At 33.2% G+C, this 23,913-nt stretch overlaps 2 protein-coding genes across 3 annotated transcripts in view; one reads left to right on the top strand and one right to left on the bottom strand.

Moving 5' to 3' along the window:
- Positions 1-5,434, top strand: part of LOC138315661 (phosphatidylserine decarboxylase proenzyme, mitochondrial-like) — a 48,245-nt gene extending 42,811 nt beyond the window's left edge. The window contains exon 5 of the mRNA XM_069256843.1: positions 2,612-5,434. Within this exon, the coding sequence (XP_069112944.1) occupies positions 2,612-2,872 (261 nt within the window). The 3' untranslated portion in view covers positions 2,873-5,434. The remainder of the gene's footprint in view (positions 1-2,611) is intronic.
- Positions 5,435-5,734: 300 nt separating this feature from the next.
- LOC138315658 (uncharacterized) lies at positions 5,735-23,892 on the bottom strand. Of its 2 annotated transcripts, none has more exons than XM_069256839.1 (17): positions 23,654-23,892; positions 20,848-21,046; positions 20,436-20,736; positions 19,744-19,957; positions 19,301-19,447; positions 19,070-19,167; positions 17,913-18,582; positions 16,538-16,736; positions 15,826-15,912; positions 15,086-15,282; positions 14,483-14,619; positions 14,149-14,292; positions 13,624-13,702; positions 9,071-9,591; positions 8,572-8,686; positions 8,301-8,450; positions 5,735-8,014 (listed from the first exon to the last, which is right to left on the bottom strand). In XM_069256839.1, exons 2-17 carry the CDS (start codon positions 21,018-21,020, stop codon positions 7,749-7,751), a joined length of 3,498 nt encoding a protein of 1,165 aa, XP_069112940.1. In that variant the 5' UTR covers positions 21,021-21,046; positions 23,654-23,892; the 3' UTR covers positions 5,735-7,748. The 2 variants fall into 2 exon arrangements, with proteins under 2 accessions (XP_069112940.1, XP_069112941.1); XM_069256840.1 differs by having other exon boundaries at positions 9,134-9,591.
- Positions 23,893-23,913: the final 21 nt, after the last annotated feature.

Raw genomic sequence — 23,913 nt, 5'->3', positions numbered from 1 at the left:
CATTTTGATGTAATATCTTGTGTATAATGGTCCTTACTTGATGCATTTTGATGTAATATCTTGTGTATAATGGTCCTTACTTGATGCAATTTGATGTAATATCTTGGTGTATAATGGTCCTTACATGATACATTTTGGTGGAATATCTTGGTGTATAATGGTCCTTACTTGATATATTTTGATGTAATATCTTGGTGTATAATGGTCCTTGCTTGATGCATTTTGGTGGAATATCTTGTGTATAATTGTCCTTACTCAATACATTTTGATGTAATACCTTGGTGTATAATGGTCCTTACTTGATGCATTTTGATGTAATACTTTGGTGTATAATGGTCCTTACTTGATGCATTTTGATGTAATATCTTTTGTATAATGGTCCTTACTTGATGCAATTTGATGTAACATCTTGGTGTATAATGGTCCTTACATGATACATTTTGGTGGAATATCTTGGTGTATAATGGTCCTTACTTGATATATTTTGATGTAATATCTTGGTGTATAATGGTCCTTGCTTGATGCATTTTGGTGGAATATCTTGTGTATAATGGTCCTTCCTCAATACATTTTGGTGGAATATCTTGTATATAATGGTCCTTACTTTATGCATTTTGATGTTAATGGTCCTTACTTTATGCAATATCTTGTGTATAATGGTCGTTACTCGATACATTTTGGTGGAATATCTTGTGTATAATGGTCCTTATTTGATGCATTTTGGTGGAATATCTTGGTGTATAATGGTCCTTATTTGATACATTTTGATGGAATACCTTGGTGTATAATGGTCCTTACTTGATATATTTTGGTGGGATATCTGTGTTTAATGGTCCTTACTTGATACATTTTGATGGAATACCTTGTGTATAATGGTCCTTACTTGATGCAATTTGATGTAATATCTTGTGTTTAATGGTCCTTACTTGATGCAATTTGATGTAGTATCTTGTGTATAATGGTCCTTACTTGATGCAATTTGACGTAATATTTTGTGTTTAATGGTCCTTACTTGATGCAATTTGATGTAATATCTTGTGTTTAATGGTCCTTACCTGATACATTTTGGTGGAATATAATGGTTCTTACTTGATGTATAATTGGTTAATGGTCCTTACTTGATACATTTTGGTGGAATATCTTGGTGTATAGTGGTCCTTACTTGATGCATTTTGATGTGATATCTTGGTGTATAATGGTCCTTCCCCAATATATTTTGGTAGAATATCTTGTGTATAATGGTCCTTACTTAATGCATTTTGATGTAATATCTTGTGTATAATGGTCCTTACTTGATGCATTTTGGTGGAATATCTTGTGTGTAATGGTCCTTATTTAATACATTTTGATGTAATACATTGGTGTATAATGGTCCTTACTTGATGCATTTTGATGTAATACTTTGGTTTATAATGGTCCTTACTTGATGCATTTTGATGTAATATCTTGTGTATAATGGTCCTTACTTGATGCAATTTGATGTAACATCTTGGTGTATAATGGTCCTTACATGATACATTTTGGTGGAATATCTTGGTGTATAATGGTCCTTACTTGATATATTTTGATGTAATATCTTGGTGTATAATGGTCCTTGCTTGATGCATTTTGGTGGAATATCTTGTGTATAATTGTCCTTACTCAATACATTTTGATGTAATACCTTGGTGTATAATGGTCCTTACTTGATGCATTTTGATGTAATACTTTGGTGTATAATGGTCCTTACTTGATGCATTTTGATGTAATATCTTTTGTATAATGGTCCTTACTTGATGCAATTTGGTGGGATATCTTGTGTTTAATGGTCCTTACTTTTTGATGCTTTTGATGTAATTTTGATGGTGTATAATGGTCCTTACTTGATGCATTTTGATGTAATATCTTGTGTATAATGGTCCTTACTTGATGCATTTTGATGTAATATCTTGTGTATAATGGTCCTTACTCGATACATTTTGATGTAATATCTTGTGTATAATGGTCCTTACTTAATAAATTTTGATGTAATACTTTGGTGTATAATGGTCCTTACTTGATGCATTTTGGTGGAATATCTTGTGTATAATGGTCCTTACTTAATAAATTTTGATGTAATACCTTGGTGTATAATGGTCCTTACTTGATTCATTTTGATGTAATATCTTGTGTATAATTGTCCTTACTTGATGCATTTTGATGTAATGTCTTGTGTATAATGGTCCTTAATGGATGCAATTTGATGTAATATCTTGGTGTATAATGGTCCTTAAATGATATATTTTGATGTAATATCTTGGTGTATAGTGGTCCTTACTTGATGCATTTTGGTGAAATATCTTGTGTATAGTGGTCCTTACTTGATGCATCTTGATGTAATGTCTTGTGTATAATTGTCCTTAATTGTATATCTTGTGTATAATTGTCCTTAATTGATATATTTTGATGTAATATCTTGTTGTATAATGGTCCTTACTTGATATATTTTGATGTAGTATCTTGTTGTATAGTGGTCCTTACTTGATGCAATTTGATGTAATATCTTGTGTATGTTTTTAATGAAGAATAGAAATTCGCCATGTTGCAAGAGGCCATCTCATAAAACAAAAAATGTATTTTTTTTTTGCGACAGGAGTTACAAACAAACACTTACCAACAAAAGGGAAAGTCACACATGGACAAGAATCTCTGTGATGAAGACAACAATGGCATGAATATAAAAAAGGGTGAAATGTTTGGCGAATTCAACTTTGGTTCTACAATTGTACTTGTGTTTGAAGCACCAAAAAAGTTCAGATTCAGTCTAAAAGAAGGACAAAAGGTCAAGTTTGGACAACCTATTGGCGCAATCCCAGAAATCTCAAACTCATCAAAAAGTCTACATAGTGTCTAATAGTATTACCGAATAGCAATATGCATTGCCTAGTCTTTCGTATTCTGGTAAAAACGCAGCACTTTGTGTGGGAGAGTGGAAAAGTGCTACTTTAAATACGGCCATATTGTTACATTTATAAGATACAATGTATCATTGAATTTTTTGTTATCAAAAAGTAGTTAATTGATGCTGATACAGATAGTATCCACAGGCATTTAAACGTCAATAATGGTGGGTGTTCAAACTAAATTCATATTAATATCGTGTGGGGTGATGTAAGGAGACTGAATTAGCTGTATGAGTACATGTAAGAAAGGGTGTGGGTGTGAGTGTGTATTGCATGTATGTGTACTCCATATGTGTCCATTCTAATATAATATCTAAAAAACTTTAGAAAAATAAAAAATAAATAAAGAAAAAGGAGTAATTTGTTCCACAACAAACTAAAACTGTTAAGGTTCCACATACCGCTGGGTAAGGTGTGCATGGAAGATAACTCTTAACAAATGTTTCCTCTTCCATTCATGGCTTGAATACCCTCTAAACCATATACTTTCCAACCCGATATTTAGTTGAAAATACTGGATTTCAAATATCGATACAATAGGTATAATGGATGTGTTTCATTACAGCACCAGTTGCTATGGTAACGATCCTAAAGATGCTAATTAAGATATTGAAATTTCGTCAATTAAATTAGCCATTTTTTCATCAAGAAACCATCGAGTGCATCCATTAACTAAACATGGCAATATGGAATCATGAACGATCTCTATGATAACATAAGAAACATAGGAGATGGGTATCCCTCATAGTGGTATCCTGTCTGTTACATTTCTTGGATTAAAACTTAACAGCATAACTAAATGTCTTTGCTAATCTACAGAAGGGTTCCTATTTGTGGATGATTTCATGATCTGTTACAGATAAAAAAAAAACATGCACACTATAGAACGACAACTACAACAATGTTTAGGCGAATTACAAAATTGGGCTGACAAAATGGCTTTAGATTTTCAAGATTATAGAACTGTCTGCATGCATTACTGTCAAAAACGAACACCACACAACGATCCAGACCTCACACTAAATGGAATTAAAACTCCAGTGGTTGAAAACTAAATTTCTTGGACTTATATTTGATTCTGAGATGTCCTTTGTTCCACGTATCAAACATCTGAAGGGTAAGTGCTCGAAGGCGCTGAACATTCTACGTGTTCTTTTCCATTCTGATTGGGGTGCAGACCGTGAAATGCGTCTGTGTATGTAGCGGGCACTTATTAGATCAAAACTTGACTACGGCTCAATTGTCTATGAATCGGCTCGCAGCTCCTATCTACAGATGCTCGACCCATCCGGAATCAGGGACTCCGTCTCGCACTTGGAGCTTTTCGAACACCTGTAAAGAGTCTCCATGTGGAAGCTAATGAGCCATCTCTACGATCGACGAAAGAAATTATCCTTACCGTATGCTGCTCAACTGAAATCCAATCTCAGAAACCCCGCAGTTGATCTTGTTTTTAATCCACAACATCAGGATATATTCACCAAAAAATCAAAAGCTCTTACCAACATTTGGCATCAGAATTTCAAAATGTTTGCAGGAACTGAATATAAATTTCGACACAATTGACGAGTACACCGTATCGGATGTTCAAACACCTGATATAAATTTATCTCTACATAAGAGGGCAAAGTCCAGTGCATTACCCAAAGAACACAAATCCTCCTTTGTGCAAAAGGGATTTCTCTGATCATGTCGAAGAACACCGCTTTGAAAAGGCAATAATATGTTCCGACTCCCTTTAGGTTCTCCAGGCTTTGATTTCTCTTTTTTAAATCAAGAAACCCTAGAAACACATTAATCGAAAATCTTTTGATCCGATCATTTCGATTTTCTCTGGAATCCCAGTCATGTGGGTATAAAGCGGAATAAAAAGGCTGATAAAGCAGCTAAGACTGCTCTTCGCCTAGCACAAACAGATTTGAAACTACCGTACACTGACTACAAACTTTCAATTCAGTCAGCCATTAAACACCATTGGCAACAAAGGTGGTCTACCGAAACAAACAATAAACTGTTTAAAATACAACTTTCACTTAATCCTAAACTGTCCAGTCGTAGAGACCGCAGTGAGGAAGTTGTTTTCTCTCGGCTCCGAACTAGACACACATATTTTACACATTCCTATCTATTAAGAGGGGAGGGTCCTCATACATGCCATACATGCGATTCTCCTGTCACAGTTGAGCATATCTTAGTGCACTGTAATGATTTCAAACACATACGAGATAAGTATTACGATGTCTCCGACATGTACACTTTATGTCTTGAGACATAATCGTATTTTCAATTATCCCAAAAAGATCGGCATTTTAAACAAAATAAGAACGTTTTCTCGTCTTATCATCGTATCAACTCAACATTTTATCTTTTCATCAACATTGTGCATGAGTTTTCTCATGTGTTTTAACCTAAACTATTTTATCCCATGCATTTTTTTATATTATAAAATCAACATTTACAATCTGTGTTTTAGTTTTTTAGTTTTACTTTTTCTTATCCCGATCTTTTAGATGCAATCATTGTTTATATCCTGATATAGGCTGTCCAGCACTTGTTGGCTTAAAAAATGTTAAAATGTTAACTTATTTATGAATGCAAAACATTCAGTCTATATTTACTAGTAAGATAGCTAGGTCATCTGACATTACCTCAGTTGACCTATTGGCATGAAAAAATAAGGACTTTTTTAGGAATTGTCCTAAGATTTTCTAAATTTTTAAGAATTTTAGGGACACTGGTCAAATAAACCAATTAACTTAAAATCTTAACATTTGAAAGCACATTCAATCAATAATGAAGACAGAAACAAACGATTTAAACACTAATGATTTTATTGAGCCTGCAGTAAAACTGAATATCAAGTCTTCATTCCAAAAATGTTGAGAAATTGAAACATATGCACATGCTATCAAAATCAGAACAAAAGAATGTAATACAACGACAGTCTATAGATTTTACTATCTTTATTACAAAATACTGCACGTACAATACAGCTGTCTTATCCTTTAATGACTTGATTGTCTAATGAATATTCCGTCTTTGCATATTACAGGGTTAGCTCCCTTACCGGTAGGTATCGATCGTTATGTCATTATGTTGTGAGCACAATTCATGTTGTTTTCCCCAGAAAGTATGACGCTACGCTCGCCAACACATGACGTCACAATCAATACCTACCCGCAAAGGCAGATAACTCTGTAATGTGCAAATGCAGAATATCAGAAGTTAAGTTGGAGGTGACAAAATCTTAGAGATATATTGGTATATTTTCACTATCAAAAACAGGAGCAGACGATTTAGTATTTTTCTTCAGCTACAAAAGTTATTTACTTTACACCATTACCACCATTGAAAAGTTGGAGCTTCTAACTTTAATTGCATCCCCAAAAAAATCTGTGTCACTTTATCCTATATGGAATGAAGTACTGATTGCGCATCCACCAAAGGCGAAACAAATTATTTTTTATTACCTTTTGTGTTAATTAGACATATATATACATGATTAAACACCAATTATTGTTCAAGTGAAGAATATCATTTATGCTTTATTGGCGGTGGAGCATCTTTAAACATAAGTAAAGCAACAGGCAAAAAAAAAAAATTAGCTTCATTAATACAGATATATCCAGTTGTTTCATTGGCATTCATCCTGTCATTCATTATATTTTTAACTAAAGTCAGTGTTCATTTTACATAATGCTGATCAAGCTAGGTATGATTACATGCATCATGAACTTCATTGTAAGAATGTAAACTAAAAGAAGAAGCATTGTGAGTACCTGTATTACTGAAGCAATTCACATCCCTTACTGATCTCCACAAGCTATTACAGTTACTTCAACATATTTTAGTGATAAAATCAAAGCAACATTGTTTATAAACTAAAAGATGATTATACACAGATATGTCTAATATAAATGTATAACACAATAATTCTGAGAATGAATCAGTGAAAATGAAAAACAATTAAGCATTGATGTCACTATTTTTGTTATTCTCACAAAAGTTTGCAAACAAATTTGCTTTGATACCCAGATGAAGTTAAAAAATAGTTACATCAATGCTTTTACGTGTAATTAGTTTTTCAGTCTATTTGATAACATAAAACATGTTTAAATGTATGATTCCATTGACTTTCCAATGAATTATTTTTGATTAGTATGCAACATAGACGTCTCTATTGTGACGTCATGATAACGTCAAGTTTTCGCGCCACTCTCGGATTTTTTCTTCATAGTACAATGTATAAAAATATCTGACAATCAGACAGTTGGATTTAGTATGAAAACAAATAAAAATCAAGTATATGATTACTTGGATGATTCCTATACTTTCACATTCAAACCTGGTTACATATTATGTGACAATGCCTTTAGATCAGTACTACTGTCAAGATTATTTATAAATATTAGTTTTACATATCACATACAGTAAGGCAGGACTTGTTACTTTACTGAAATATTGTGTTTATAACCACAACAAATCCAAATTACAAGTCATAGAAAATATTTTCTACTATAAACTTAAATAAAAATTATTATGGATTTATTAAATGTATTTTTTTTTTCAATGCATGATTCTGTTTTAAATTACCACATTGCTTCAAATGAGCTGTCCATCCCACTGAAAATCATAACAACACAATCTACATCCACACAATTTTCCAATCTTACATTCCATGAAGATGATTTATAAAATCACATCATTAATAATTAAATTCTCATTAAATACCTTCTCTAAAACTTGTTTGTATATATACCGGTATGTATATTTCTTTCTATCACAATAAATTGTATTAAATGTTTTGGTATTTCTCCAAGTAATGAATTATTGCAATTGGTTTGCAATGTCATTCCTTTTAATTTTACTGAGGGCCTTTGCCAACACATCGATAGTTGCCTGTCTTTTTGACGATGACCATTTTTTTAACATCTGGTAACAGACTTCGTAGGATCCCTCACTTCCGTAATCTAATTGAATCTGATCCATATTGGCAGGAGTAATATCGAGCCGCTTGGATAACTCATGAACACTAGAACCTATCTTTTCAGATACCACATCAAAGTCATCAGGTGTAACAGGTCTTTTGGACTCTACAAGCAAAACAAACATATAATCTTTCTGTCCAACATTTTGATTGATACATAAAGTCATTTGGTGTCGTTAACGAGTTTATCAAATTATAATTGACAGTTAACGACATAACTAGCCTATTTCTTTACCAAAGAACTATGGTTACTGTAAAACACTTTACTGTCACCAATTATATAAAACGTTTACACAAATAAACAATTGTCATTCAATTTTCACGAATATGTTGGATATGCAAATATAGGAGATTGTTTACAGTATAAACTCAATTTGTTGGTGCTGACTTACTGGTGAGTTTAGCTGGGACTTGCGGTTTGGCAGACATTCCTGACACTTCTCCTTTGTTAATAACCATGACATTTTTATCTCCGACCTGAATATTAGGATGTTTTGCTTCCTTGTTTCCCGACAGTACAATTTTTGTAGTACATCCAGGCCCTACAATTTTATCAAAATATAACAAGTTACTTCTCATTTAAACTCCAAGAAGATCAGGACTCTGATACAGCGTATATGTTTTTTCACACTTTTTTAATGTCACATTCTGTAATTAACTTACGATTATGGTAAATGGTGTGGGTTTTCCCATCATCTTTTAAATAAATCTCAGACTTGGTGGTAGCAATTGTCTCCATGCTTGGGTTAGCATCTATAGAAACGTCCTGGTCCAGGCTCTGAAATTAAGAAAGCACACCTCAACCAAAAACCATCAAACAAAGCATGCTATTGAATACATTTAAGTTGCTTACTATGGACATGTTTAAGTATTACTTATCAAATTAATATGAATTATTTTGCAAAAAAGCTTGAACAATAATGATGATCATATAATTCTCAGCTGTCAGTTGTAGCACAAAAATACAATCTGATTAAAATCATATAATACTGGGCAATCACTCAAAGGCCTTAGCATTCTAAAAATATCAATTTTCTGTTTAGTTTCAAATATTATTCTCATGTTCACCGAAGGTTCCAAATTTTTTTTTTGGATGGGGGCAGGATTTAGGCCATCTGGCATTTAATAGTTACAAGTTTATTCTGATGTTGAGCTTGCTTACTTCATTATCACTTATTTTAGTCTTTTTTGCCTCAGATGGGGTAGCGGAGGGGCGTGGACGTACTTGTGTCTCCATGGCACTGCGACTCCCAGAAGTCTTGGTGGCTGAGACATTTACATTTTGTACTTGTTGGATAAGCTTGCTAGTGCTAGGTAGTGAGGCTGCCTTTGGAGTTGGGGGATTGTAAAGCTGTTTTAGTGGAGTCTCCGACGAACGGCTATTCACTGAAGAACTGTCATCTAGAGGCATCAGAGACGGAAAGGGATCCACCTCCATTGGAGTTGTAACAGATGCAGCAGACGCAGACCCAAGACTCGAAATATTGTTCCCTATTGATGGCACTGAGGCTGCGGATGCTGGAAGACTTGTTGATGTTACAACACCAGGATGACTACTCACACTATCACCAGGGTGTGACAAGCTCGACCCCTGGGGTTGGGGAAGGATAGGTGTGGTTGATTGACGATCAACAGGGAGTGCTACAGCAGCTGGAATGATATCAGAGGTACCCTGAACTCTTTCTGAAAAAAATGTAAAGCATGATCAAAACAATGACACTTTGAACTTTGAAAGCCTTAAATTGGTGTGAAAAACTAAGTTTTGAATGTTAAGGCATTCTTATCATAGCACTCAATAAATCTAAATTTTGATATATGAGATTTTAAAGTAAAGGAAATCTGTCTCATGATTTTGTATACAGTCAAAATAAGCTTCTAAGTCCTAATTATTAGGACTTATGAATTAGTCAAATCATTGAAATGCAAACATATCAATTGGCTAATTTACTAGCACAGTATACCAGTGCCGGCAGCTGGCTATTAAAACTATTTCTGCTATCACTAGCACATTAATGTAAAGTCATGCTATATTCAGACAGGAAAAACTTCAATTTTTCTCTGTGTTTCTAACAAACATTATCACATAGGATCTCACACAAAATATCACGTTTGGATACCTTTTCAAGACAAAAATCCTATGATGCCAACACAGCCACGGTTGTTAAGTTCAACTATTAGTGGTTCTTATCAATACATCCTCAGCCATATTGAAGTTATTTCAATAAATCATTGTAATCACAGCTTGATTTAGTGTAGTACTATACCCTCTCTTTTCAGTTGTGTTTGTAGTCACCTTCTGTTTGGTTGGTGTCTACAATACATAGCTGGTTATTGTAGTCACCTTCTGTTTGGTTGGTGTCTACAATACATAGCTGCTTAAACTTAGTACTTAACATATAACCTTATAATTAGTCATATATCACTAAAACTGTTGGCACTTTCCCAATAAGAAAATTCCAAATTAATCACAGCTATTCTTAAATCTGACCTAAATGTACTAAATATAGATCTTTTGATCATAACAATAAAGACCTTGATTTTAAAAAAGACTTAGTTTTTTGTGTACTTGACCGTATTATTACCTCAAACATATACAATAACATTTAAATGTACATTATTTAGGTACAAAATTTATATGTATATATTTGCAGACACAATCATATTTAGTTATTGCATAAGGTCTCAAACAGATTCATGAGTCGATTAATTAATGTGAATAGGAACCTCACATTGGAGTATTTTTTGTTACTAGCCATTAAAATTGATTCAAAACTTCAAAAATTATTACTTGTTGTTTGTTTCTAGTGTTAATCACGTATTTATCAAGTGAAGGAAACACTGGTATTTGCCTGTTCACATGCATGTAGGGGTCAAACAGAGGGGCAAAATGCCTATTTGAAAAATCTAGATATTTGCATATTTTTCTTCTGAAAAATACCCTTTGCAAAAAAGTGGAATCCTCTGTATATGTCTCTCCAGACACATAGACCATGTGTAACAGGAAACCAATCAAATAAATACATTCAGATGACAGAACATAAATACATAATTTACATAATCTACAGCAGAATTACACATCAGTACAATACAATGCACTTGCTTTACATTACATGTAACAGTACACTATATAAGCACAATTTACAAAGAAGACACTGTACATGTGTCTATAATGAGTGTATAAAACAAAGGCACTGTACATGTGTCTATAATGAGTGTATAAAACAAAGACACTGTACATGTGTCTATAATGAGTGTATAAAACAAAGACACTGTACATGTGTCTATAATGAGTGTATAAAACAAAGACACTGTACATGTGTCTATAATGAGGGTATAAAACAAAGACACTGTACATGTGTCTATAATGAGTGTATAAAACAAAGACACTGTACATGTGTCTATAATGAGTGTATAAAACAAAGACACTGTACATGTGTCTATAATGAGTGTATAAAACAAAGACACTGTACATGTGTCTATAATGAGTGTATAAAACAAAGACACTGTACATGTGTCTATAATGAGTGTATAAAACAAAGACACTGTACATGTGTCTATAATGAGTGTATAAAACAAAGGCACTGTACATGTGTCTATAATGAGTGTATAAAACAAAGAAACTGTACATGTGTCTATAATGAGTGTATAAAACAAAGACACTGTACATGTGTCTATAATGAGTGTATAAAACAAAGACACTGTACATGTGTCTATAATGAGTGTATAAAACAAAGACACTGTACATGTGTCTATAATGAGTGTATAAAACAAAGGCACTGTACATGTGTCTATAATGATTGTATAAAACAAAGACACTGTACATGTGTCTATAATGAGTGTATAAAACAAAGGCACTGTACATGTGTCTATAATGAGTGTATAAAACAAAGGCACTGTACATGTGTCTATAATGATTGTATAAAACAAAGACACTGTACATGTGTCTATAATGATTGTATAAAACAAAGGCACTGTACATGTGTCTATAATGAGTGTATAAAACAAAGGCACTGTACATGTGTCTATAATGAGTGTATAAAACAAAGAAACTGTACATGTGTCTATAATGAGTGTATAAAACAAAGGCACTGTACATGTGTCTATAATGAGTGTATAAAACAAAGACACTGTACATATGTCTATAATGAGTGTATAAAACAAAGACACTGTACATGTGTCTATAATGATTGTATAAAACAAAGGCACTGTACATGTGTCTATAATGATTGTATAAAACAAAGACACTGTACATGTGTCTATAATGAGTGTATAAAACAAAGGCACTGTACATGTGTCTATAATGAGTGTATAAAACAAAGGCACTGTACATGTGTCTATAATGATTGTATAAAACAAAGACACTGTACATGTGTCTATAATGATTGTATAAAACAAAGGCACTGTACATGTGTCTATAATGAGTGTATAAAACAAAGGCACTGTACATGTGTCTATAATGATTGTATAAAACAAAGGCACTGTACATGTGTCTATAATGATTGTATAAAACAAAGACACTGTACATGTGTCTATAATGAGTGTATAAAACAAAGACACTGTACATGTGTCTATAATGATTGTATAAAACAAAGACACTGTACATGTGTCTATAATGATTGTATAAAACAAAGACACTGTACATGTGTCTATAATGATTGTATAAAACAAAGACACTGTACATGTGTCTATAATGAGTGTATAAAACAAAGACACTGTACATGTGTCTATAATGAGTGTATAAAACAAAGACACTGTACATGTGTCTATAATGATTGTATAAAACAAAGACACTGTACATGTGTCTATAATGAGTGTATAAAACAAAGGCACTGTACATGTGTCTATAATGATTGTATAAAACAAAGGCACTGTACATGTGTCTATAATGATTGTATAAAACAAAGACACTGTACATGTGTCTATAATGAGTGTATAAAACAAAGACACTGTACATGTGTCTATAATGATTGTATAAAACAAAGACACTGTACATGTGTCTATAATGATTGTATAAAACAAAGACACTGTACATGTGTCTATAATGATTGTATAAAACAAAGACACTGTACATGTGTCTATAATGATTGTATAAAACAAAGACACTGTACATGTGTCTATAATGAGTGTATAAAACAAAGACACTGTACATGTGTCTATAATGAGTGTATAAAACAAAGGCACTGTACATGTGTCTATAATGAGTGTATAAAACAAAGGCACTGTACATGTGTCTATAATGAGTGTATAAAACAAAGGCACTGTACATGTGTCTATAATGAGTGTATAAAACAAAGACACTGTACATGTGTCTATAATGAGTGTATAAAACAAAGGCACTGTACATGTGTCTATAATGAGTGTATAAAACAATCCTTTGGGCCAGAGCCCAGAGATCTTCTTAACCCCTTTGGGTCATTCTTTTATTTTCATATATTCCACTTTTTGCGTACTACCATATACTATAAACATTTTCGCGCTTAGTTTTATTTTAGCACTATCTTTGAAGTTCTACTTCATTTACAGCACTAATTTTTTTTATAGTTGAACCAACGAACTGCGCTTACTTATATCTGCACTTATAAATCCTATTTTACAGGTTTTTCACACTTGTGCTAAAATTTGACTGAAAGAACAAGTATGTTTACAGTATAAGATTGTATTCATCCAAAGGACAGACACATATGATGTTATAAGAATCTGTTGTTTTATCCTTACCAGGAGGTGGGGCTGCATCTGTTTCCAGAGAGTTGGACCTAGGACCATCTTGATCAAGTTCATCACTTTCCATCTTTATCTACAAAGAAAGACATACCCCTGTGAAGAACCTTATATCTGCTTTATTTGAATCAAGTTTAACTTTTGTGTAAATCCTTTATCAAATTTGTAATTGTTGTGGCACTATTTCTTGTTGAGTCCCAGAAGTAAATACAATTTCCTGTATAGTGTGGATAGCTGTTACACTATTCAATTAGTTCAAGTATGATTAATGTCAATTACAGACCAACTAATTGTGATATTTTATTCAAAGATATTTTGATGAATGAAAACTAGCAAAATGTGAAAAAAAAAAGAAAAAAAAATGAGAATTATTCTGAAAGTTAATTAAAAGGATTATACAACTGGACTTTTGTGAATTCCTCTCAAATATAGCCATTAAGTGGAACCTACCTCAAAATAGTCTTGGAAGAAAAAGACTTAAAACCAAACAGGTAAAAATGCTAATTTAGTATGTGTCATCACCTCTTTATGTTTGTTATCTTTCTCTTGTAGAACTCTATTGCCCTTGTTTTCATCGTCATCTCTAGCATTACGTCCAGCACCAGGCAACAGGTTCTTCACTTGACTCAGAACATTTCCGATAATTCCAGAACTCTGGCTTGATTCCTACAAGGGGAGATAATTCTGTTATCAGATGAAGTAAATAGAACCAATAGCTATATAATCAAGCTACCTTTACACTCCCTTAGTAAAACGATGAAAGTAAAGTTGATATCCCACAACTGCTTATTAATAATCCTAAACACAGAATTTCATAAAAATTAGAAACATGAATTACATGAATTTAAGTACATACATTCTTGGAGGAGCCTGATGCGGAGGAAGAAGATGGTTCAGATTCTTTTCTAGAAGATGGGTTCATTTCACGTCTTCTCCGTTCCATCTCCATTCGGTACATGGGTGGCATCATATTCATTCTCATGTCTTCCATTCCTGTGAGCAATAAATCAGGATTTAAAATCAATTTTAATATCACTGTAGTTACAGGAGAAAGACTATTAACCTAAAGCTCAGTTCTATTTTCTGGTTGTTATTTTCAAAGTCGTTGATAGAAAATATCATTGAGCATATTCTATAAACTTATTGTCAGTTGATATTCATTTTATAATAGCTTGCCATTGCATTCATATTACTATAAGCCATTCACCTGTGGGTTTCAAGTTCGAATTTCACTCAAGAGAGTTGGCAGATACTGGCCAAAGTTTGGTGTTTTCCCTCGGGTACACAGTTTTTCCTCCATCTCCTAAAACCTGGCACATCCTTAAATGCCCCATGCAGTTAATAGGAAGTTAAATGAAACATAAACAAAGGCCATCAAGTAACTTCTTAAGCTGTATTAGTTTGATTACCAACAAATTTAGTTTTTGTTGTTTTGATTATTACAAGTAATTCTACTTACTATCTGGTCTCATACCCCTTCCCATCATCATCTCTCTCATCATCATATCCATATGCTCATCGTCATCGTCCATGTCATACATTGGGTGATGTCTCATCTTCCGCATTCTCGGTCCTGCCATCTCCATCATCCTCATTAGATCCTCTGGGCTCCTTATTTTGTCCCGGTCAATGTGGCGCATCATGTCTAGCATACGCCTACAACAGTCATAGTCATGAATAGTCATATGCCTGGAAATAATCACACTCATGAATATTCATATATCATGTGCCTATTTTTTAAAACAAGCAATTTTGCAATATCTATATTATAACCGGCACATACAATAATTTATAAATTCTCTATGCTATTAAAGGCTTAAATGCTACTTTAAGCATAACAAGATTAAACGTTCTCATTACCATTCATATAATATCCTAATGATAGCTTAGACCATTGCAATGAATATTTATATAATATATAATAATACTGGAACCTGAGGCAGCAGTCAAGAAATCAGTAAGCTAAATGAATGTTCTACAAATATCTGTTTGTTAATTGTTATATGTAACTACTCATTAAATAATAACTTCATCTTACCCTTTCCAACTTTGTAAATGAATAGTGATGATGATTCTTATCAAGTTGCCATCTTATCAGTCACTTTGAATTTCATTTTATCTAAACCAGATGTCAATGTCATATGTGGTGTTTTGATCCAAGATGTTAACTACACATCAGTGCCACATGTGGTGACTTACCAGTTGTGGTTTTGGTTTTCACAATTTGTATATGAGGAGTAACCATTTAGTCCCTGTAGAATCTTCAGGAACATGTCTGGATAGTTACTGAAACAAAATCAAAGTTTGTTAATGCTTAGTTAATACTTTGAGGACAAGATATCCAAGAGAGATCTTGGCACCCATAATGACCTGGATGTTTTCTCAGATTATCCTTATTTTGTTATTTTCTTGGATGTTTTCTCAGATTAGTTTACAGAAAACACATAGTACTAAGACAGCAACCGAAGATAAATTTGGTTGCTTGACAGCCATCTTGTTGATGGATCATGTGGAGTCTACATATGAAATTTGAGAGAGATCCCTTCAGTACTTTCTTTGATATAGCGTGGTAACAAACTTCACCCACCAAAATCCAACATGGTGGCTTGATGTTGATGAGGGGTTAAAATCATAGTTTTGCAACTGAACTAAACGCTACTTTCCAGAACTTTCAGAATATGCAATTAAGCAGTAATGCAAGGTTTTCCGATGTTTTATTTTACTTCCTTTTAAGTTTATAAGGTTGGTATTTATTGTTTCAGACATGCACTGCATTGAATTGTACTTTCAACGATATCTTTGTGATTTTCTATGACTATATAGCATTAAACTATTACTATCATAAACTATAATCTGACAGAATAAGACAAGGAGATGCACATTAAATCAGTCTGAGTATATATAAACATACTTAGATAACTTCAACAGTATGCCTGATTCTTGGTAGAGTACTGCTATCAAAAGATAGGGATCCTTCATCAAGTCAAAAATATCCTTTTCAATGGTTGTGAGCGAGGATTCTGTCTTGCCGCTTTCCCTATCTCGCATAGCTTGTCTCAGCTGTGCTGGATTATCTAGAGCCTTCTTTAAGCGGAAATAGTTTGCTGTATCTGGACAAAAATAATATAAATTTAATCATGGGTTTCAAAATACCAAAATAATGTGGGTACAGTAATATATGATTATTGTCGATTAGTCCTATCTTCTGGTGAATATGATGTCCGAAAATCCTGTCACAATCACTATAAGATAGGACTAATTGATGGAAAATTTTACTTAACCCACCTCTTTTTGGTATCAAGAAATTGACGTATTCAGTTGGTTTACTTCCATTACATGACAAACTTCACCATTAAAGAGAATATTTTGAGGACTATTACTTCAGGGTAAACCTTGAATAAGTTTTCCTGCAAATGTTACAGATATCTATTGTTATCTATGATAAGTGTAGCGTAGTGCAATCGCCCCTGAGTCTCCGACGATACAGATATTTATGGTAATTAGCAATTGTTACAGATATCTATGTTAATTAGCAATTGTTACAGATATCTATGTTAATTAGCAATTGTTACAGATATCTATGTTAATTAGCAATTGTTACAGATATCTATGTTAATTAGCAATTGTTACAGATATCTATGTTAATTAGCAATTGTTACAGATATCTATGTTAATTAGCAATTGTTACAGATATCTATGTTAATTAGCAATTGTTACAGATAAATATGTTAATTAGCAATTGTTACAAATAAATATGTTAATTAGCAATTGTTACAAATATCTATGTTAATTAGCAATTGTTACAAATAAATATGTTAATTAGCAATTGTTACAAATAAATATGTTAATTAGCAATTGTTACAAATAAATATGTTAATTAGCAATTGTTACAAATAAATATGTTAATTAGCAATTGTTACACATATGTATGTTAATTAGCAATTTTCACAGATATCTATGTTAATTAGCAATTGTTACACATATGTATGTTAATTAGCAATTGTTACAGATATGTATGTTAATTAGCAATTGTTACAGATATCTATGTTAATTAGCAATTGTTACAGATATGTATGTTAATTAGCAATTGTTACAGATATCTATGTTAATTAATCAGCAATCCTGTAAAATATATTGAAAAAATTAAATTTTTTCTTGGCTAAGGCTCTAAATTTGGTGGGTTTTTTTTTTATATCAATAATAGATGAATCATTGCATCTTTTCTGGGTCCTGGTTTTCGAAAGAAAACAAATCATGGAATGGTTGTAAATACATGCAATTCTCACCTTTAGAATCATAGCCTCCTACATGTGGGTTTTTATTCATGGTTTCATCCACACGTGATCTTCTTCTATCACGTAATCTTTGTCCAGCTGTTTCAAACCGTGAACATGAATGACGGTAAGTACGTCCTGTCCCCTTCAGCTCATCTTCGTTAATCTTATCATACAAAACATTTGTAAGCTCAAATCTCTTGGCATGCATACCAGATAGATCCCTACGATAGTCAAATTTTGAAAACTTCATTTCCCACTGCAATGTTAAATCACTTTGAATAACACGCTCCACTTTTTTCGGATCACGTAAATCTTTGACAGCTTTATCATTTAATCGGAATACTTCTTTAGCATAGGGTGTGTGTACTAGTCTCATTGCAATTGGATTATGTAAAATCTTTCGCATCATTTTCTCGTTAGTGTCTAGTTCTTCTTCGACTTTGAAATATTTCACATCAACTGGTGTGTCATCTTCCGCAGTTTCTGTTTCCATGGGAATGGACGTCTCCCTCTGAGAGTCCTCCTGGGATGTTGATTGATGGCTGGAGGACGGCATTTCTGTGTCTGTTGACACTGTCACCTGCTGTAGAGGTTGCTCAGGCACTTTTGGCACAGTGAATACTGGAATCTGCATGTTGTCTATGTCAGCAGTTTGTGTGTAAACAGGGTCATCATGTTCCTAAATAAAACATAAAGAAGAATTCTTCTGAGATAAACAACTCTTACAATCATATAATATTAATATAACATTTTGTGACCCTCGGGTAGAATATCCCTATCCTTCATATCAACATATGGAAGAGTCTTATAATATTACATGGGGATATATCAGAAAGGTTATTGACAATCATTAACAAATGATTTTTACAGGGATGATATTTTTGCAATTTTGAGGGACTTTTACATAATTATTCAAAAATAAATGATTATTCTGTGAAACCACAAGAAACTGATCCATTGAAAATAACATTTTTAACCTCATTTCAATTCATAAATGTGTTAAACAAAACATTTGTTACCTGTCTCATATGTAATTAAGAAACATCAGTTCAAAAGAAATACCATTGACCTCTCAGAGGTTAGATTTAAAAGATTGTAAGGCTGATTTGAAACCTCAGACTTTGTTTCATCAATCTAAATAAAAAGTTGTAGAAATTTAAACTTACATAATCTGCTACTATTTCAGATCTGATATTTTTCAAAGCTTTCACAATGTCCTTTTCATATACGTCTTTGTATAAAGTGTCAACTTCTTTCTTGATGACTGTAGAAGGAAGCAGTAGGAAAATCATGACATGATATAACAGTATGACAACCCACATATATGGCATATACATTTTTAGATTCACCAACATTGTATTAAAGACAAGTATATCATAAAAGAATTCAATGTTTACCTGTGAAAGGTGGCCGCTGACCAGGCTTTTGATGCCAACATCTGGTCATTAACTGTGTAAACTTAGGAGAAGCATCCTTAGGGATCTGGACAAAGTCTGGACGCTGTCCACTCAAAACAGCAGATCTGACCAATTCATCGGACACACCTGTTTAACACCAATTTAGACTTGATAGTTTATGAACATTTAAAAACAAGTAAAAAGCTTTTATAAGATTACAACTTACATTTCAGTTTATACATGTCTAAGTTAAATGTAAGTTGTGAAATGAAAACAGGCCTATGTATAATATCAGAGAATATTTCCTCTAAACATCTAATTCTTAGAAAGACACAAGGCACATTTTACATGCACACAAGTCCCTACAAGACCAAGGCTAATTTTCTTAGTCCATAGTTTTGATAGAGACTGTGATTTACAATTCAAAATATTTTCTTTCTCACCTCTGTAAGGGACTTGCCCACTCAGCATTTCCCATAGCACTATGCCAAATCCGTAGATGTCAAAATGTGTACTGGATGGTAGGTTTATGTTTGACCAAACCTCAGGAGGAACATGACTGACTGTACATCTCCGGCCATCGCCGGCCTCTCCCCCTGTCCCTCGGGTTACAGTCATTGTTATAGTTCTCCACTCCGACAAACCAAAGTCTGCAATCTGTTACACAAAAATTTCATCTACATCAAGTCAACACCTATCTACCCATAATTGTACATTACTGGAAAGTTTTTATCCAATCATGTTTGGGATCCTTCGAGCTCTCCAACAAAAGTTGATCCGATCACATTAAAGTTATAGGATTTAACCAATTATATTCTTTGGACTGCAGTAAATATACAGGCTGAGTAATTTTAGTCATAGAAGTTTTGTTCAAATATAGATAACACCTGTGTTTTCAAAGCATGAAATTTTAAACATTTTTATTTGAACTTCAAAACCTCAGGTAACAAATATGCTTAATACAATGTAATAAGACATCTAGTTTACATGATAATTTAATCATCTCTGTGGATAACATATGATCTTCTCCCTCTTGATGGATATAAATTATAGCTAGGTCATAGATTTGTATTTTAAACAGATTCCAGAAATTATCAAAAAAAAATGTTAAAAACCAAACCTATAAGTACATTACCTTGGCACGTATCTGTCCATTCAGTAAGATGTTATCTCCTTTAAGATCCAGATGAAGAATGTGTGGATCATGGCTATGTAAATATTCCATTCCTGAAGCAATGTCTGTCACTATACGAGACATAACTGGCCATTGAACTTTGAACTCCTTACGGAATTCCACTAAACTTCCCAATGCCATATACTCAAGAATTAAGGAATAATTGTCTTTTTCCATGATTGTTCCTAAAAGTTTCAATATGGAAGGATGCCCACACAGCTGTCCTAGTTTCTTAGCTTCCTTTGTTAGAATTCTGATATGTCTACAAGAAAAATATTAATTTACATGACACTTAGTGATATATAAGGTCTTAAATTATATCAAGCTTTCAAGACAAGAAAGGGAGTATATGATAATCATATGTACTACTTACTTCTGAGGAAGCATGCCATTATCAATGAGAGTCTTTACTGCCACGATTCCAAAGTCTTTATGTTTGGCCCTGTATACAGTACCAAATCCTCCTCTTCCTATGGGAGCCTCATCAAACTCAAATTCTGACTTAGTAAGCACAGGAGCACTCACTGGATTTTCCTGTGAAGCCATGACTGTATTTTCCTATTTACACAAGTCTGTAAAGAAAATATAATAAATTAATATCAATTTATGCTTATATAGACATTGAACAGTGTTCCGATTGTGTTAAAGGTGGTATGAACGCAATTGGATACAGGCATTGGACAGATTGATGACTCGTTTAGGGCCAGAGCACAGTGCTATATCAAAAGAGGAACTTGTCGACACTGATTGGTATCGGACCGGGCTATGCAAAACCCAGATTTGGATAACCTCTTGCTATAAGATTTCACATCACTTGAAATAATGTTAGAGGTTAGATACTATTTGTTATATAGTCAGTTACTGACCCCCTATAAAGGCATAGAGGGTCAGTAAGATTTAAAGGGGGCGAGGACGTAGCCCGAGCCTCCTATACTTCTAACTGACCCTCTATACCTTTATAGGGGGTCAGTAACTGACTATATACAATATATATTTTATCGCATCGAGGACCATTAGTTTGTTTCATTAGGTCTTTGTTTCCTATTTATTTTGTCAAGAATCTAAAATCAAACTTGAATCATGCTGGCAAAGAATACAAACAATCGCTGATTTTAAAACAGAAGTGTCTTGGGCATACATATTTATTTATGTATTTCTTTCCGGAATCTACAAATATACTGTATAAGGAATCTGCAAAACAAGTACTAGATCCAAGTAATTTATAAATCACCAATAATTTCAACATTCCTTGTGCACAGTAACTTATGTTAGGCCTACCTCAACACGACACAAGACTGGTTGTATATTGAAAGCATCAAAAACAAAAGTGACACAAAAATCCATCCAACATTTAAAACGCAGTCTCCTTGAACATCTCTTTATTCTCTCTGAGATAATCACTTTTATGCCGATAAATTGATTGTAGAGTGAGGAATGATCTGTAGGTATGAACCCCTCCATTTGTTTATAATCACAGTCAAGAAAACGCTTGAATTGTTACGTTTGACTTTCACCATGTCGTCAACTTTTTCATTTCATTGCATTTCATTTAATTTGAAGTATCAAAACGATTTAAGTTAATTTTACACCAAAATATCAAGTAATATATAGTTTTACGGTAATGCAATGGTATAGTTTGTTGAAGAGAATGTGTTTAAATTTTGAAGCGAAAGCAGGTATTGCACCATAATAAAATTTACTGACCCCCTAGTATAAAGTGATACAGGGGTAACCACATGACGGCTCTCCGCCAATCATTTGGGTACATTTCTGCGATAAGACGTAATGACATACATTGTATCTAACCTCTAATATTGGTTCAAGTGTCTTTTTCACTAATGATTCAAACATGTCTCGTTGTGCTATACCTCTAACATTGACTTGGGGAGTAAAATTAGGGGCAGAGGAGAGCTGACAGTGACATACATGTGTGTAACAAAACGTAACCCTTCGTTCCGTTAGATTTTTTCAATCAATTTGTGGAAGTTATGTGAATCGAGACTTTACAGAGACTTTACTGAGCACAAGATCATGGGATTGCTGGGATTAATTATTGTAGCATATAAAATACATATGTGAAAAATAAAACTCTACTACCTTCCTCTAGTACTTTTGCCATTTCATGAAGGTTCTTCAGGAATATAAATGTTTATTTTTTAAAGAACAAATCAATAAACATTTATATTCCTGAAGAGCCATCATGAAATGACGAAAGTACTAGAGGAAAGTCGTTCAAGTTTTATTTTTTATATATTCAACTCTACATGGACAAGTACTATTTCTTGACAATTGATATATGTATATTACTGTGTGTGTATTATTTGCTGTCAGACAATATTTTTGCTATATTTTTGGGTTTGAACAACTTCGGGTTTGAAATACTGGACTTGGCATGTCTCGATTTTTTGTGTTTATTTTTGGGTTTAACCGTTAAGGAGATAATACAAGAATCTCCGCTGGAGAAAGGTGTTTATACTAATCGTAACTTGTTAAATATTAATAATGAAATGTATTCTACATCGTCCGTTATTTATTCTCACCAGTACTCTGAAACGTCATAGTATGACAAAGAATCTGCAAGCTAACGCAGCAGTCGAACCCTGGCAAAACAATTAATTGTAGCTTTCTAGCAAATGTTCTGACTATGGTCGTATAACAAACCATTCGTTACACATGTCACATGTACTCAGCTTTCGAAATTATCGCCTGTCCGTCTGCCCGTGACTGGCAACTTTATAGTAGGGCTGACATTTTTTGTCATGCAACTGGTCCTTTGACCGGCAACTTTTTGGTCCAGTTCTGATAGAGTACTAAAGACAGACAAAACAAAAATAGCAGTAGCATTGTAGAAAGGTTAAAGATCAAATTGTCCAAAACAGATTTTCGTGATATTCTGGTTTTAAGTGAACTTTGTTGAGAGCGTAAAATACTAAAATAGATATGTGGATATTTTCTTTAGTAAAACTATTACTTACTTTGCTAGTATATAAACTACAAGGATGAATTCTAATTTTGTAAGGACAACTTTCACTCAGGACCAGTCAGTTTTAGGGTCAGTCGGTCCTTAGGACCAGCTGGAAAATGTCCGAAGGGAGAACACTGCATGTACTGTATAGTTAAATTAGGTTCTGCAGATTATATTAAGATTACATTATCTACATATATGAACTTGATCTTACCCTTTCTGTTGAAAGTCCTTAATTTGAACTGTTGAAGATAACTTCAAAATAACACTGACATTGTGACACTGCATGTAAAAACAGTTCAAAAAATTCAAACTAAACCACACAAAACAATATAACAGGAAAATAAAAATACAATGTTCGTTACATATGGGTTGTGTGGTAGATAATGTCAAATAAGAGATGAATCTAGAATGACGCTCAGTCAGCCATTTCCCAAAACTTTTATTAATAGCTTTAAGGATTTTCCACAGGAA

The sequence above is a fragment of the Argopecten irradians genome, chromosome 2 (assembly GCF_041381155.1).
Source record: "Argopecten irradians isolate NY chromosome 2, Ai_NY, whole genome shotgun sequence".
NCBI lineage: Eukaryota > Metazoa > Mollusca > Bivalvia > Pectinida > Pectinidae > Argopecten > Argopecten irradians.
This window is presented reverse-complemented; position numbering and strand designations above follow the sequence as displayed.

Bases quoted from the DNA above. Each gene is read 5' to 3' on its own strand.
- LOC138315658 (XM_069256839.1), bottom strand. From the start codon at position 21,020: ATGGCTTCACAGGAAAATCCAGTGAGTGCTCCTGTGCTTACTAAGTCA. The intron at 15,913-16,537 runs GTATGTTTATAT...ATTTTGTTTCAG, and splicing joins ATACTGTTGAAGTTATCTAA to TAACTATCCAGACATGTTCC. The intron at 15,283-15,825 runs GTAAGTCACCAC...TGACTGTTGTAG, and splicing joins GAAAACCAAAACCACAACTG to GCGTATGCTAGACATGATGC.